The 16,747-nt window shown below is 43.2% G+C and overlaps 1 protein-coding gene across 1 annotated transcript in view; it reads left to right on the plus strand.

The window, feature by feature from the left end:
- Positions 1 to 16,122: 16,122 nt before the first annotated feature.
- The window catches only part of PPP1CB (protein phosphatase 1 catalytic subunit beta), a 297,580-nt gene continuing 296,955 nt past the window's right edge, over positions 16,123 to 16,747 (plus strand). The window contains exon 1 of the mRNA XM_078647507.1: positions 16,123 to 16,355. Coding sequence (XP_078503633.1) covers positions 16,304 to 16,355 — 52 coding nt within the window. The 5' untranslated portion in view covers positions 16,123 to 16,303. The remainder of the gene's footprint in view (positions 16,356 to 16,747) is intronic.

Here is a 16,747-nt window from a genome sequence, read left to right on the forward strand (position 1 = left end):
CTTACTGACAAAATGGAGTGGGGGACACAAATAAAGAAAGCCAGTCTAAAATTGACTCAGTCCACGGGGGCATTTTAAAAGTTTACAGAAGTTGCACGCACAAAGTGATAGGCCCCGTAGCAGAAATCTACAAAACACAGGCCAGGGGAGCATCACTGTATTAGGCAGAATTATGGGGCCATTGCCCATCAACCTCCCTATGTATGCCAGAGAATCTTTTCCTCAGGAAACTGCTGGGCCTCCCTATGAGTACTCCATTAGCGCCGCTTAGGATGGCCCTAGGGATTGGATCTACAGCAGATATAGTCTCGTCTTGACCCCTCCTATACTGGCGACGCCTGTGGAGTACACCTGAACTAGCTGATTATAAAGAGGAGCCGAAGGATGTTATGAGCCTTCTAGGAGCAGGGAAATTCCCTTGGTTAGCTCATATTAGGAATTCTTGCCAGGCTTTAGGGAGGACAAATATGTGGACAGCACCAGAAGATACCTGCCCCACAATCTCCAGAAAGGTACTACTTGACTCCCACAGAGAACACAAACTGGCTCTACTATGGCAAGGGACAACACAGAGCTGCTTGACCTCCAGGTTTCTGGATATCAAGCTGCAATACAGGTTGGAATCGGCACTTGATCACATCCAACCCCTTATGGCAAAGAAACTTTTTCTTCAATTTAGACACGGGGTGCTCCCGCTCCGAGCATTTACTAACAAATGGCAGGGAGCCCATGAACTAGACTGTCCAGGGTGCGATCGAGTTGAGGAAACTGAAATGCACATTCTTTATTTTTACCCCACCTATGGAAAGCCAGGGTCCCGGTGGCTGCTACAATTATGCAGAAACATGGGGATCAGATACTACATAGAGGGGCACAGGCTTTTTAAGCACAAAACCGACACACTCATTGTGTTCACCATTTCTCGGATCCCACACTCGATGTGGTGCATTTGTAGAGCCATCCTAAAGAAAACCCTCACAACAAACCCTTAGTTCCTAGCAACCTTTATATATGCTGTTATGCCTTGTTCGCCCATATTTATTGTATGATTATTTCTACTGTAATTATCTTTCCTCCGGGCTTTTTAATTTCATAATACAATTTGTTTTAACGTGGATTTTTTAACACTGTTATGTACATTTATCAGATAAAGCCAAAAGCTTTTTAACAACTGACAGGTTCTCTTTTCCCAGTGAATTAGTTATTTGCTTAAACATGTGTTACTCTTCCCCCTCCTGCACTCAATGTAGAATCTATAAACTCTGTTGCACATTGCACTGTACACAACCATAGAACCCTGAGTTGTCTTGAGGGAGTGTACCCAAAAATATACTAGAATAATTTGCACATCTAAGAAATGCACTATTTTTAAATATAGAACTATTGCACATAGTTTTTATGATTACATATTTTTATGTTTTTTTCCTTATACAAATTGTATTGTCTTTTTATTTGCTTTTTTGGACTGTACGGTCGAAATAAAGGTTCTTTGACTGACTGACTGATTTCTTTTAAGAAAGGTCATGCAGAATGTACCAGCTCCTTAATTTTTTTTTAACCAGTCCAGGTGAACCAGTTGTTAAATGGAACAAGTGGAAGAAAATATTTGCGCACTATGCTAGAGTTTGTGGGACTAACTTGAGTGCCGAAAGGAAGAATTCACTACTTTTACACTGTCTAGGTGGTGAAGGACAGGAGGTGTTTAAAAATTTACCAGAATTAACGGTAGAGGAACAAAGAGGATTACATGAATATGAGATCTGTATTTTACAATTAGACAGGCATTATTTGCCAAGAACAAGCACTATGATGGAAAGATATCATTTTGGGCTAAGGGAGCAAGGAAAAGAGAAGACAGTTGAAGAATATTTAACTAGTTTGAGAACATTGGCTTGAAGCTGTAAGTATGGGGCATTGAATGAAGCACGAATAAGAGATCAATTTGTTTTGAAATGTAGGGAGGTGGATACAATTTGAAAGGAATTGTGGCTCAAAGATAAACCTCCATTAGAAGAGGTTATTTCCAAAGTGAAGAGTTGAACACATGTTGAAATGTGTTACTGAATTGAAGAGTGAGAAAAGTAAAATACAACCATCTGTAGAAGTACAAAAAGAGGTTTTTCTTGTAAAAAATTAAGACACCTACAAAAGAAATACTAAAGGAAGATGTCTCAAGTAATTCATTGAATGTATTCGTTGTGGGAGATTTGGCCACGAAGCCAATTATAAAAAGTGTACTGTTGTGAATGTGATTTGTCATGGTTGTGGTAAAAAAGGTCATTTTTTAAAGATTTTGCAGGTCTAAACAGAAAAGATTTCATAACAAAAGTGTAAAATAAGTAATATGTCAAGTTAATGAAGCTAAGTGTAATGATCATCCCATGGGTAAAGTAACAGTGGATGGAATTGATCTTGAAATGAAATTTGATTCATGCTCTCATCTTACCATTATTGATAAGGACATTTTTTGCAAGTGGTTTCAAGAAAAAAATCGCTTACATAAAATGGATGTAAATCCGGGTGGTTATGGTGGTCAACCCATAAACATGTTGGGCTCTTTTAATGCAACCATTGAAATGGAAAACATGTCGATTTTGGGAAAAGTTAACGTGTCAAAAAAAGATGATGGTTTACTTGGGTGGCCGCATCAACATTTGTTGGGGGTTACACTTAATCCTAATGCAGAACCTCAAGTTCAAATTCAAGGAGTTTAAAACAGTACTAATGATTCTGTCAAAAAAATCCACAAGTGTTTAAGGATTAGTTGGGATGTTTAAAAGGTATCAAACTGAAAAATGGAGCTGAAACGACAATAGCCAAAGTAAGGAGAATTCCCATTGCATTACAGTAAAAGGTAGAACAAGAATTAGATACGTTCTTAAACAAGGAATTATCACTCCTGTGGAAGCCTCTGAGTGGTTGGCAACAGTAGTCGTTGCCAACAAACCTAATGGTGACATAAGACTTTGTGTAGATCTCCGGTGACCAAACAAAGAAGTTGTGGTAGATACATTTTCACTGCCAAATATTGATGAAATCACATCTACATTAAGTGGTGCTAGATTTTTCATGACACTGGATCTCACTCAGGCATACCACCAGATTGAACTGACTCGGAACTCACAGGATTTGACGGCATTCATCACTCCTATGGGGCGTTCAAGTATAAAAGAATGCCCTATGGATTTGTGAGTGCTGCCTCAGTTTTTCAGAGTGATGTCCTCTATCTTAAAAGGTATCAAATGGGTCAAATGTTATCAAGATGACCTATTAATATTGGGTTTGACTCAGGAACAACATGAAATCAGAGTGAGGGTGGTCTTAAAGAAACTTGAATATGCTGGTCTCACTTTGAAATTTGAGAAATGCAAATTTTCAGTAAAAGAGGTCAACTATTTAGGTCATTGCATCACGTCCCTGGGTGTTGATCCTAAGAAGGAATTGGTAGATACCATTCTTAAATTGGAACCTCCTAAGGCTAAAGAGGAAATTGTCTTGTTCCTTGGAATGGCTGAGTTTTATGGAAAGTTCATAAACAATTTGCAAGTAAATCTAACAGTATGAGACAATTGCTTGGTAAAAATAAAGAGTTTGTTTGGTCTCAAGAATGTCGAACAGTTTGTAGAATTGAAGAAAAAATTGAAAGATGCTCCTAAATTACAGGCCTTTATTCTAGGTATGGAAACTACAGTAGTTACAGATGCTAACTCGAAAGGTTTAGGAGCAATTTTAAAACAATGAAGAGATGGTAAGGAGCAACTTATTGCTTGTGCATCAAGAAGTTTAAGAGGTGCGGAGTTAAATTACTCTGTAATTGAAAAAGAAGCTTTGGCCATCTATTAGACACTGAATAAGTTTTGCTAATTTATTTGGGGAACTCATTTTAAAGTATGTTCAAACCATAAACCTCTTAAAGAATTTTTTTCGAAAAAGGGTCTTAATTTTATTTCTTCAAAGATAAGGCGTTGGGTGATTGGCTTACAGGATTTTAACTTTGTTGTTGAGCACCTTCCAGGAGTAGAAAATGTAACAGCAGATTGTCTGTCCTGTTTGGTTTGTGATGTAGAAGAACAGATTTGGAAAGATAATTTAGAGGATGAAGTAAGTGTTTGTGAGATAACTTCTGGTATTATAAATGAAAAGGAATGGAAAGAAGTACAAAGGGATTGTGAGTTAATGAAGGTAATGAGCATGCTACAATTAAATAAAATGTGTGATAGATCTTTATCAAAAACATGGCGAATTATTTCAGATGAATTGTCTGTAGACAATGGGATCTTGTTATGAGGTACAAAGTTAACCTCTCCTTTGTCTCTAAGGAAGAAATTAATTGAGGAAGCTCATCAGGGTAATTTAGGGATTGTGAAAACTAAAGAAAGGTTGAGAGCTAGGTTCTGGTGGCCTGGGATAAATTTGGAAATTGAACGTGAAGTCAGAGTGCTTACAATGAAAAGTCAGTGATAACATTCTTAGTCCTCGGACTTTACCTATGGTGTGTCGAAAATTACCCAATAGTCCCGTGGAAGATATTGCAATAGATATCTTTGGGCAACTTTCTGGTGAACATTCTACACCTTATTTGATAGTTTTGTTTGATCTGTACTCCAGGTGGGTGGAGGTCTCCTGTGTATCAGATGTGACTTCAACATGTGTAATTTCTTTTTTACAAGATATCTTCAGAAGAGAAGGTTTTCCTAAAACTCTATTGTCAGATAATGGTCCTCAATTTTGTTCAAGACAAGTGGAAGATTTCTTGATGACATGTGGTATCTTTCATAAAAAATGCTCGATGTATCATCCAGAAGCCAATGGTGCTGTCGAAAGATTCAATAGAGTGATAAAAGAAAATATCAAACTGTCTAGAGTGACTTGGTTTAATTGGAAGGAGGAATTACAGAAATGTATACTAGCTCATCATTTTACCCCTCACACCTCTACTCAGAAGTCTCATTTTGAGTTGTTTAAAGGTAGTACTCCCAACACCAAGTTGTGCCCAGGTTGGATGACTTGGAGTAAATGTATCAAAGATAACAGGGTGGGAGTTTGGAGAGAGAGTGAGAAGAAAGATTGCAACTTAAAAACAAGAAAAGTTATGATGAAAGGAAAAGGGTTAAGCAGATTGTTGCAAGAGTAGGTGACATTGTTAGAGTCAAAGCTCTTGTGTGTACTTTGTCATAGTCAAAATCCACAAAAAACTTTTGTGTTATTAAATGTTTTAACAACGCTGTCAAATTGGAAGATGGAAGACTTTGGAATTTGAGTCGTGTTGTAATTCTTAAGTCTAAACCTGAAATGGATTTGGAGAAGAAAGATCAACTTGAAGACTCTCATAGTTTGTTTTGTCCAGATCCTAGACGAAGGGGATGGAAAACAACCATGCCATCTTATTTGAAAGATTATATTAACTAGTTGTTTTTCCTTTGTATTCTGTAACTGTATGTTTCACACTCTCTCGAATGTTAGAAGTGAGATGTGTGGTGTTCTCCTTCATGGTATTCATTGATGAGGGTTCTATGTTCCATAGAACCTAGAATGTCTTTGTTGTGTTCCTCATCTGGCAGTTGCTCACCGGCTGCTGATGGATGAGGTGTTAATATTAAACCTCCAACTTTAACTCACTATGTGTGTCCTGTGTGCTGTACTTAAACATCATACTGCACACCATGCCACATAATTCCACTACGCAAATCCACACCACACAACTTCCACAACTAACAATTCCAATCCAACCCACATAATTCCACTCCACACCACATACATTCACTCTAAACCAAAACATGTGGGTAAACGACATTGGGCCATATGTATCAAAATGTTGTTTAGCGATTCTCAAATAGCAATTGTTTGCGGATTGCTATTTGAGAATCGCCAAACGCTATGTATGTAGGATTTACAAAAACTTTTGCGAATCTTACATATTCCTTAATTGCGAATCGTAAAGTGTGATTCGCAAGTCAGGAATACCTCCCCATTCATTCCTATGGGCCTATAGGCCCATAGGAATGAATGGGGAGACATTCGCAATTTGCGAGTACCCATTAGGAACTCGCAAATTGCGAATGCACTTTCAAGGATGCAAGGGTGTCAAAAGGACACCCTGTTGCACCCATGAAACAAGCATGGGTGCAGATGTGGCGCACATACATGCCCTAAAAGTATGTATGTGCGTCACATGGCACTTTGAAAAATGCAAAAGAAATCTTTTTTCAAAGAATTCGCAAATTACCACCAACCTGAAGTTGGTGGTAATTTGCGATTCCTTAAGCCAAAATCGCACAACTTGGGTGCTTCCTACATTGCATTTAAGGAATCGCAGTTTGCGATTCTTTAAATGCATTCGTAGGATAGGGAATCGCAAATTTTGCTTTTCCTTATTTTGCATGTGGGTTTTTGTGTGCTACATTGCACACTGCTAAATTGCAATCGCAATTTGGCTTGATACATATGATATGGCCCATTGTCATTTACAATACCACTGAATCTAACTATCCCAACTGAGAGACCTATTACATTCCAATGCTTGTTTAATTAGTCTCAGGTCCCCATAAGCTATACAGGCTGCTTTCTGGCACTTTTTTACATAACATTTGATTGAATCAAAATAATGAGAGCGTATTTGCACAGAATGTTAAAGCTTGATTTTCCCATGTCTGCAATATCCTTGCTTGTCTACTATCTTAAATGGACTGAATTGTGGAGATCAAGCAACTCAACGTATTAATAATCATGATTATTTTATAATTATAACTCTCACATTATAAAAGGTTTATTCAAAAAACGCTAACAGCTAATTAACGTTGTGATATTTTTTATTATGTTTTACCCTAAGAACGAAGTTTGCGCACTCTGCTATGACTTGCCTCACAAACTGTGCGCTCTCAAAAATTGTATAGTGTTTGGACTATTTCCACATAAAGAATCAAGGACTGTTGATATTTTAAATAACTCCTTTCTATGAAATGTTTTATCATGCTAAAATTGTTATGGTTTTAGTTAAGTCAACAATACAAATTTTCATTCATAAAAAGAAAATGCTTTCGCAATCGATCAGTTGCGGAGGAAAATCATTTTGCACATTCTGACTACCCAGGTTGTTTATGACTAGTATTTTAATGTATCAAACACCTACAGGAATTCAAGTAACTAAGCTGAAAATACTGGGACTGAAAATTGCATGGGGGGGAGGGAGATGAAGGTGTTAATAATTTCTGACAAAGGCCAAAACCTGTACTATTCCTGATAAACATGGGGGGCAGGGATGGGGTGTAAAATGCATATTTATTTATTCGTATTTATTTTAAAAGTTTTATATAGCGCTAGCTTGACCCGTAGGTATCAGAGCGCTTTACATACACACAGTTAAAAAACACAGAAGGAGATTGCATTACATAGTAGGCAGGCAGGGGAGCAAAACCAGAGATAAAAAGAAAAAAGAATACAGCATGAAAAATAATTACGTCGTGCATCGGAGGGGGAGAGAATAAAGAAAAACAAGCATTTGCAATGCAAAAGGCCTCGTATTAGGAAAGTTTGAGCTATTGGTATTGTAAATGACAAATTTTGTATTTATGTGTTGGTTTTGAAAATAGCTAAATTGATAGCTTTGTCATTTACAATTCCAATAGTTTTAACTTTCGCAAATGTGACACCTATAGCATTTGTAATGCAATATGTGTTGTATTTACGTGACTTAGATGTATTGATATTACAAATAACAATGGCTTTTAATTCTTTTAAATAATTAATACTTAAATAAAAGTTAGTGTAATTTATAATGGCAATAGCTTAAACTTTTGTAAAAAACTTTTGTGAAGATTATGTTCAGTGTGTTTTATTGTGACTAAAATCCAAGAACAGAAGTGAGATATTAACATCTTTTTATGACATTTGTAATAAAGATTGAAACATTGAGAGAACACATTTGAACCAGTTGTTGTTGAATGGTTGCACAGATTGATGCTGTGGTGTCGGTGAGTGATGTGGTGACGACGAGTGATGCTGTGGCGACGACGAGTGATGCTGTGGCGTTCAGTGATGCTGTGGTAGCGCATAGTGATGTTGTTGTGCCCCTGAGTGATGCTGTGGTGGTGCTGAGTGATGCTAGGGTGATGCGATAGATAGAGTGAGTGCGATAGATAGAGGGAGGGCGATAGATAGAGGGAGGGAGGGCGATAGATAGAGGGAGGGTGGGCGATAGATAGATAGAGGGAGGGAGGGCGATAGAGTGAGTGAGGGCGATAGAGTGAGTGAGGGCGGTAGAGTGGTAGAGTGAGGGCGGTAGAGTGGTAGAGTGAGGGCTGTAGAGCGATAGAGTTAGGGCGGTAGAGTGAGGGAGGTAAAGTGGTAGAGTGAGGGCGGTAGAGTAAGGGTGGTAGAGTGAGGGCGGTAGAGTGAGGGCGGTAGAGTGGTAGAGTGAGGACGGTAGAGCGATAGAGTGAGGGCGGTAGAGTGGTAGAGTGAGGGAGGTAGAGTGAGTACATTAGACTGGTAGAGTGAGGGCGGTAGAGTGAGGGCGGTAGAGTGAGGGCAGTAGAGTGGTAGTATTTGAAATGTGCACACACTTTATTTTCTTTTAAATCATGACTGCTGATGCGGTCGCTAACCCCACCTACTACGTCCTGATTCGAGCTGCGATTGGATTACCAAAATTAACAGGGGAGTGCACCAAAAGAAATTAAAAAGTGTGTGCATGTTTTAAATACATAACACAACAAAAGTGTGCACGTTTTAAATACATACCACAACGAAACAGAGCAACTAAAAGAACAAGCATTTACAATGCAACGGTTTCGCCTTTGCAAAAGTTAGAGCTATTGGCATTGTAAATGACAAAATTTGTATTTATGTGTTGGTTTTGAAAACAGATAAATAAATGGCATTGTCATTTACATTGCCAATAGCTTAATCTCTCGCAAATGTGAGACCTATTGTACCCTACTGGACGAGCTCAGCAGACAGCAATTACTTGCAGACGAGTTCTATAACACAACAGTGACACTGCTAAATCCAGCGCTTCACAATAGAAACAGAAATGATACATGAGAAGATTACGAGTGAACAAATTACAAAAGCAGACGTTAAGTTACATGAGGCAAGTGGAGTGATGTGGCAGCCACCACGGCATCATATAGTGCAGGGGCAGTGTGATACTGGTGTTGGGGCACTGGCACCATGCAGTGCAGTGGGGGAAGCCAGTAAGCCACTAATGGTGAATGGGTTCTGGGATCACAGAGTAAAGGTGATACTGTAGTAATGGTGAAAGGACGCTGACACCATGCAGTGCTGGGGGACTTAATGTTTGCACAACGGCTGCTGGCACTATACAGTGCTTAGGTAGTACAGTAACAGTGCAGGGGTTCTGCCACTATACAGTGCTGGGGAAGTCAATGCTTGTTTCAGGGTGCCGCAACGGATGGTGCACGGAGTCGGTGTAGGAGCATGCAGGGGTGTTGGAACCTACAGCCAAGGAGGAGTTAATTCTAGAGGACACTATACAAGGACGAGGGGTGGTGTGCACTATACATGCTGTGCCAAGGGAGGCGTAGTATTTGCACTATACAGTGCATGGGTGGTTGTAGTGGGTACACTGCATGCTGTGAAGAGTGGGACATTGTTTGGCAGTAGTGCGGGCACAGTGCGGAGTAGTGTAGACACGGTGCAGGGGCACGGACACCATACATAGCAGGAGAGGGCGTTAATGCCGGTGCAGAGACCGCTAGCCTCCCCGGTGAGACAGTGTCCGCGCGCAGGCGGCTCCCCTCGCAGGTCAGTGTGACATGACGCAATCCCCCCGGGTTAATAACTATTTACAGACTATGATGCCGTTTCATTGCCTGCATGCAATATTAAGAGCTTGCATCTCTCAGCCGATAGGCCTCATATAGAGTCAAATCTATTCCACGGATCTCTGTGAGGTATTACAGACTACAACTGCCCTGGCGCTGCATTCCTGCGAATAAAACCAGCATATAAATCCTGCCGATTTCCAGGGCTACGAGTGAAACCCGATCCGCGGAAAGGGAAGCCGAGGTGGAGGGATATAGAATTCCATGCTGGTTGGTTGCCTGACACACGCGGGGCTTTGGGAACGTGTACCCTGGGGGCATGTCATGCATCCCAATGGGAATACGGGTGTATTCAATCTCTTCCAGATTCAATCAGGTCTTTGCAGCGACCCTCAGAAAATAAACAGCCTTCTGCATCTGTGCAGTGAGCACCGGCGCCAACTGAGCAGTGTTGTGCACCGAATACGGGGAGGGGTGTACTGCTTGGAATTGTGCACTGAATATGGAGGTGGGCTTACTGCTCAGGAGGGGGTAGACTGCTCAGGGTTGTGCAATGAACACTGGGGATTGGCTTTTAAGGAATCAGCAATGAGCGGGGTGGCGGTAGATGCCTGATCGGGACTGTGCATATGGGCCGGGCGGGGGAAGGCAGGACAGCAAGCATGAACAAGGGGGGGGGGGCAGGACAGCAGCAAGCACTCACGAAAAACAAGCACATGCAAAGCAATGGAGGGGGGGTGGGAACGGAGACACGGACAGCAGGAGGGGGGGCGGGGGAAGGCAGGACAGCAAGCACGAATAACAGGGGCAGGACAGCAGCAAGCACTCACGAAAAACAAGCCCATGCAAAGCTATGGAGGGGGGGTGGGAACGGAGACACGGACAGCGGGCGGGGGGAAGGCAGGACAGCAAGCACGAATAACAAGGGGGGGGGGGCAGGACAGCAGCAAGCACTCACCAGAGGACGACTTCTTCCGGCGGCGGTCGGGGCAAATGGTAAAATAAAAGGCTGCCCAAATAAAAATAAAAAAGTACCGCCCACCGCCGCAATGACGTTCTACAAGGGGCGGAGAGGGAAAAAATCGCCGGAACGCCCACGAATCGCCTCGGACAATGATGGACGCCTCTCTCTTCCAATGGCTAGTCTCCATTTATGGAGCTAGCCAATGGAAAAGAGAGGCGGGACAAAGCCACATACTGTTCTCAAAAGATTTCGCCTGCGCGATCTCTGCTACGCAGCGGATCGCCAGGCGAAACCTAAAAAAAATAAAGCGCTGTGCCCCGCTGATGAAGCAACAAAAGTTTAATACAAGCATTGGCATAGCCAATAGGTCTCGCCTTTGGGACCTTATAAGTGTTTAGCCATGCAACAGTTGATGTTGAACCAAGGATAATGTGCTGGATATCTAAACACCTATAAGGTCCCAAAGGTGAGACCTATTGGCTATGCCAATGCTTGTTGTATTTTTTTAAAGACTTACCTACACACCAGCACGTGATTAGATTGAACAATTTGTAAAGTGCACACTACAGAGACATATCTGTCTCTCGGCCCCTGAAACAGGAATGTTTAGAACCATATGCAGTGGTGTCACAAGGATGAAAGGCCGGGTTGACCCTGCCGAAATTTGAACTGGTCATAAGCAGGATTACACAGATCTTGCCGAAGTAGCTGAACTGTCGATGCTGTCTGCCATTCGAAGTAAGCATGCCATCCTGGATGTACTTTTTTTTTGTAAAAATTGTTTTTTTTACTGGATGTACTTTTTTTAAAGGTGACCTGGACTATTGCAGGGTATTTCATGATTAGGTCTGGCTACAGTCACCTCATCTTGTACTAAGACAGCAAACGTACTTAAACCTTGAAAGAAGAATATGTCACCCACAGACCAAGCTTATATACCCCCCACTAATTGTAAAGTCACCAATAATAAGTGTTGAAAGGAACAAAGGCTGGGTAGGTAGCCTGCCCTTTGTATACTCTCACCATTCTCCCTGCGATCATTATTGAATTGTAAATTGGAGGCCTTTAAAACGGATCTCCATGGGGGGGTTTAGCTACAATACAGACAGGATCGATGCAACTCCTCTCAAACAAGCAGCTGTCTTTGCCCTTTTATTTATTTGTTTGTTTTTCACGGAGTAAAGTCCCTTTGTAGTAGCGGTTTGGAGCATGTGGTGGGTTTGCAATAAAAGGCACAGCGCCAGGTGCAACTTGGAATGTAACAAGCAAGGTCCAATCCCCCCCCTAGGAGTTCAGCTGGAGGGGCTCCCTCTCCACAGCAGCTATGACATCACTACGAGGATGAGCGGGGACCCTCTCTCCAAAACAAAATCAAGAAACATGGCTACTTCGATCAACATGGATCCACGCGCACCCGACCGGGGGGCCTCACTCCAAGGGCTTTACTGGAGACACACCTGAAAACACCCCTGCTCAGCCCCCCCCAGGTGAGCTCTGCTGTTGCTCCACCTCCCCCTTCCATGGGGGCTCTCCAGCCGCATAGTATGTGGCGGAGGGGCCTGCAACCACAGTCGGGCCCCAAGTGTCTCTAAGGCTCCCGGTGCGGTGACCCGTTCCCGCGACCGGCAGGATGAAGAAACCATATTCCACCTGCTCCCTAGTGAAGGAGGATTTATTCCGCTTGAACACCTCTCGCCCCACCAGAGGTACTCGTGAGTGATCCGTTAATAGCCTTGTAAAGCGCCCACCGCCCGGGCTCTTGGCGCTTGCAGTGACTTTTCTTACTCGGCCACTGTACGACCCGAAAAACATACCGTGGAAAGGCGGATATTAGAGTTCATATATGTTCGTCCTGTCATAGCGCTCAGAAGAATCAAAGAAGTGTGTCAGAGCGCTTCATATGAGTGTGGGAAACAACAACTGGCGAATAAGAGCGCAGCACGGAGTATGTAAAGTTGAATAAACCGAGGCCAGACTCGGAGTTTGAAATGTGTTTTTAGAGCCCTCGCGTCGTTGCGCTCTACAAACATGTTAACCCTCATAAATAACCCCCAACGGATCACGTGACTCCAGATGCAACACACAGGAAGTTATTTTTGCGTAGCATTAAGAGCAGACGCGCACCCCCCCTTGGAATCAAAGGGCTTCAGCCCCCCCCACCCCAAATGTGGCTCTAGTTGCGCCTCTGATTAAGACGCAGTTTTCCTAAAAAGCACAGAAGTGATGATGTATTCAGGGCTTTTAAAGCTACGAGTTCTTCGGTGTTTAGTCTGTCCAGATGGTAAAAGTCATTCTCATCCTCAGATATATTTCAATATTTGACCGAACTTTGCCAGTTTCTTCTTTAAGTTTCCCTGTTCGCGTCAGAACAGGAAACAGATCCGTGTCAAGAATAAGTTGCTCTTAGTAAACAGGAGAAACATCCGCACGGTGCAGTCGAGGATGGATTGAATCCGGTGGGGTGACCCAAACAGGATATTGTACACTGAGGACACTATTGTTTACGTGTGCACAGCCTATTCAAAGCAAAATATGTACCCGTGCGTATACAATACGTATCGGCTCTGCGTGCCTATAGGAGGGTTTAATCAATATTTAAGCAGTCCACGCACTTTACGATATTAGTAAAAACGCCTATTCATTCAAGATTTTAGCCTGGCAGGGGTGACGATTTTTAATTGTTTATTTCACACATTCAGATGAAAGATTATATTTTTAGAAGTTTCAAATCTATGAGACCTAAAATAAACGGAATTTTATCGATGTATTTATTTTCTTCCCAGCTTTCTTTATCTTTACACTTCCGTGGGTTGAAGCACCTGCCTTCACCGCGATGTAAGTTTCCTTTGCGAAGGCTGGGCCGCAGCATCCCCACCACGGTTCATGAGACCCTTTGGGGTCCTAAGCCTCTGTGGGTTTTTTTTGTTTGCACCAGAAGCGAAGGTTAGTTACCCTGATGTGATTTTTCAGTACACTGAGTTTTAATTTCTTCCTCGAAGTACAAGTCACCGTTCAGCATTTACAATCCAACTTTTAATTTTTTTAACTCGACTCTGATTTTGCAAAACAACACGAAAACAAGTGTGTAAATAAGAACGGACTGAAGTGAGCACATATGCGAAAATAATATGAACAAGCTAAAGCACAGCGCGCCCTATAGGGATTCGGGGGCGTGTTTTTCATGCTCTCCCCTTCCCATTGGCTGGAAGGTAAAATTCCAGCCAATGGGAAGAGGAGAGGGCGGGACTTAAAAAAGACACGGAAACGCCCCCGAATCGCGTTGTGACGGGGGAAAGAGTGATTGACAACCATCTCTTCCAATGGCTAGCCTCCATTTATGGAGCTAGCCAATGGAAGAGAAGGCGGGACAAAGCCCCACACTGTAGGATCATAAGATTTCGCCTGCGCGAACGCTGCTGCGCAGCGGATCGCCAGGCAAAACCTAAAAACGTAGTTGCGGTATGTGTTTTAAACATGCACACTTTATATTGGTATGTATTTTAAACGTGCACACACTTTATTTTCTTTGAAAGAATGACTGCTGATGCGGCTCCGCCAAAATTAACAGGCGAGTGCACCAAAAGAAATTAAAAAGTGTGTGCACGTTTGAAATACATAACACTACAAAAGTGTGCGCGTTTTAAATACATACCACAACGAAACAGAGCAACTAAAAGAAAAATGTAGTTGCACTACTTAGTTGCGGCATGTATTTTAAACATGCACACTTTATATTGGTATGTATTTTAAACGTGCTCACACTTTATTTTCTTTGAAAGCATGACTGCTGATGCGGCTCCGCATGGCGCCATCCTGCCCGGTTCGCTTGGGGTCCTCCGGCATATGGTCAGTGGCTAAGCAAGAGGGTGAGCCCAGGTAAGTGGAGCAGCGGGGAAACAGCGAGGTCCCGAGCAACTAAAAGAAACAAGCTCTCGTACTTGCGGGGGTGGGGAGCGTATTCCTTTGAAGTCTGAAGGGGGTGGCGGGGAAGAGGCTGAAATACTGATGTAATTTTCCGAGTGAAATAATTTTAAGACGGTTCTATGAGAAAGAGGCGACATAAACCGGATTCCTGACGTCCAGAAAATGTGAAACGGTCTATGAATTGTTCGACAAATTTAAGATAACAAAAACCAGGCAGACGGATACTCACAGGAACAAAAGATATGGCATGATTTCGGTGATTGAAAATAAAAAAGCCTTCCAGTGCGATTGTTTTTGATTTTAATATAATTTTAGACATGTCCTCTTGTGGATGCGTTCTTAGAGGTAATGCTGAATTCGAGATGGTATGGTCTAACCCATATTATCGACAAGTTAACGCATTAAATGGAAAAAGAGTTGACAGCAGTTTGCACCGCTCAAGCATTGCATGGCGCAGGAGCAGCTTCCTTTGAAGTCTGATGGTGGGGGGACGGGGGAGTGGCTTCCTTTGAAGTCTGATGCCGAGGCTCAGACAAATGGTTGGTGTGGGATGTGGCTGGCAATGGTGTGGGTGGCGATGTGCGACCTGCAAGCGCCTGGCTCACATGAACTGTATGCGATCTGCAGCTAGGTAGACTTTTCGGACCGCTTACTAGAATCTCGCCTATTATCCCTACGGGAATAAATAGGCGAGACCTAAAAAGGTGGTTCGCTCAGACCGGTCACCAACTATCACTGAATGTCAAGAGAGGAAAATATAATTGGCTGCGGTGCATGCAGTTCCTCTTTTCTCGTTCAATGACACAAGTCTGCCCGGCTTGCTTCTCAATGACTTGGCGGTTGCCAGGCCAACCCAGGGCTGCAAGGGTGATAGTCCATCCGACGTTGTCAGGGTGAAGGGATCAACAACACCGAAAGGTGCCAATGAGAAGCGAAAGTGGAAAACAAAAGTAACACACTAATACACGTCATTAGAACCCCCCCCTGTTCAGTTGTATTTCCGATCAAGCACACGCACGAGAATAACATATAAAAGCATTCTGTATATACCTTCCGAGGACGGAGTAACCATGCAACGCACACAAATATCTACAACAACGCCCTTCCCACCCTCACCAAAACGGGTTAATGTCCCGCGTCATCAGTTTGCTCCAATCAGCACTCAAGCCACTATCTTCCCGCTCCCTTTACAGTCGGTTTGTTGAGGGGACAGGAGCGAACAAAAAATAGCCCACTAGGCATGCACGTTGCCTCTTCTAGGCGGGAATACAAATTTAAGCCTGGGCAAAAACATTTAAACACGGGAAACCAGTGCCGTGCCGTTTCGCCTGACCCAGTCATGGCTGTTACCACCTCCATCTTGTGTTTTCAAGGTTTAGTTTGCCGGGAAATAAGGCGCGTGCGCACAAAAAATAAAAGGCGAGGTAAAACTAAAGGGGGCGGAGCGGCAGCGTGACAGCTGCATCGACGATGATGGCGGCTTACCCTAGGTAGGCGGGGTTTCATCGCGCACGCGCATCGCCAGTGGGCGTGGTCTGCGTGGCCGCTGTTGCTGTGGCCTCGTCGCGCGCGGCCGCTGTTTTTCGTTTGGTGCGGAGGGAGGCCCGGAGACAGGGTTGAGGGCCCCAAAATGGCGGACGGAGAACTTAACGTGGACAGCCTCATCACCCGGCTGCTGGAGGGTGAGTCACGGATGTTAGTGCACGGGGGCTTTACGGGGTGGGAGGAGGGTGGCACAGAAGGGTGTAGGCCGCGGTGGAGATCTGCAGGGGGAGGACGTGTACTGTCTGCGCTAAGGCGGAAAGAAGAGGGGATCCACGGAAGAGTGGACGAATTCCCCGGGCTCTTAAATGCATTTGACTGTTACAGCTTTCTAGTTTTGATTTTGCAGTTACTTGTAATTGCATTCACCGCAGTTATCATAGCTTTTTCGACCTTCACGCCCACCCTCTCCACAATGCGCTCCGGATCTTTGACAGCCGAAAAATGACGTTTCTCATAAGTGACAGGTTCTAGGTAGACGTTTGCCTGGAAGATCGAACGACGGGCTGTAGAGAAATAGTTTTACTTTGTA

Source organism: Lissotriton helveticus, chromosome 6, assembly GCF_964261635.1.
Source record: "Lissotriton helveticus chromosome 6, aLisHel1.1, whole genome shotgun sequence".
NCBI lineage: Eukaryota > Metazoa > Chordata > Amphibia > Caudata > Salamandridae > Lissotriton > Lissotriton helveticus.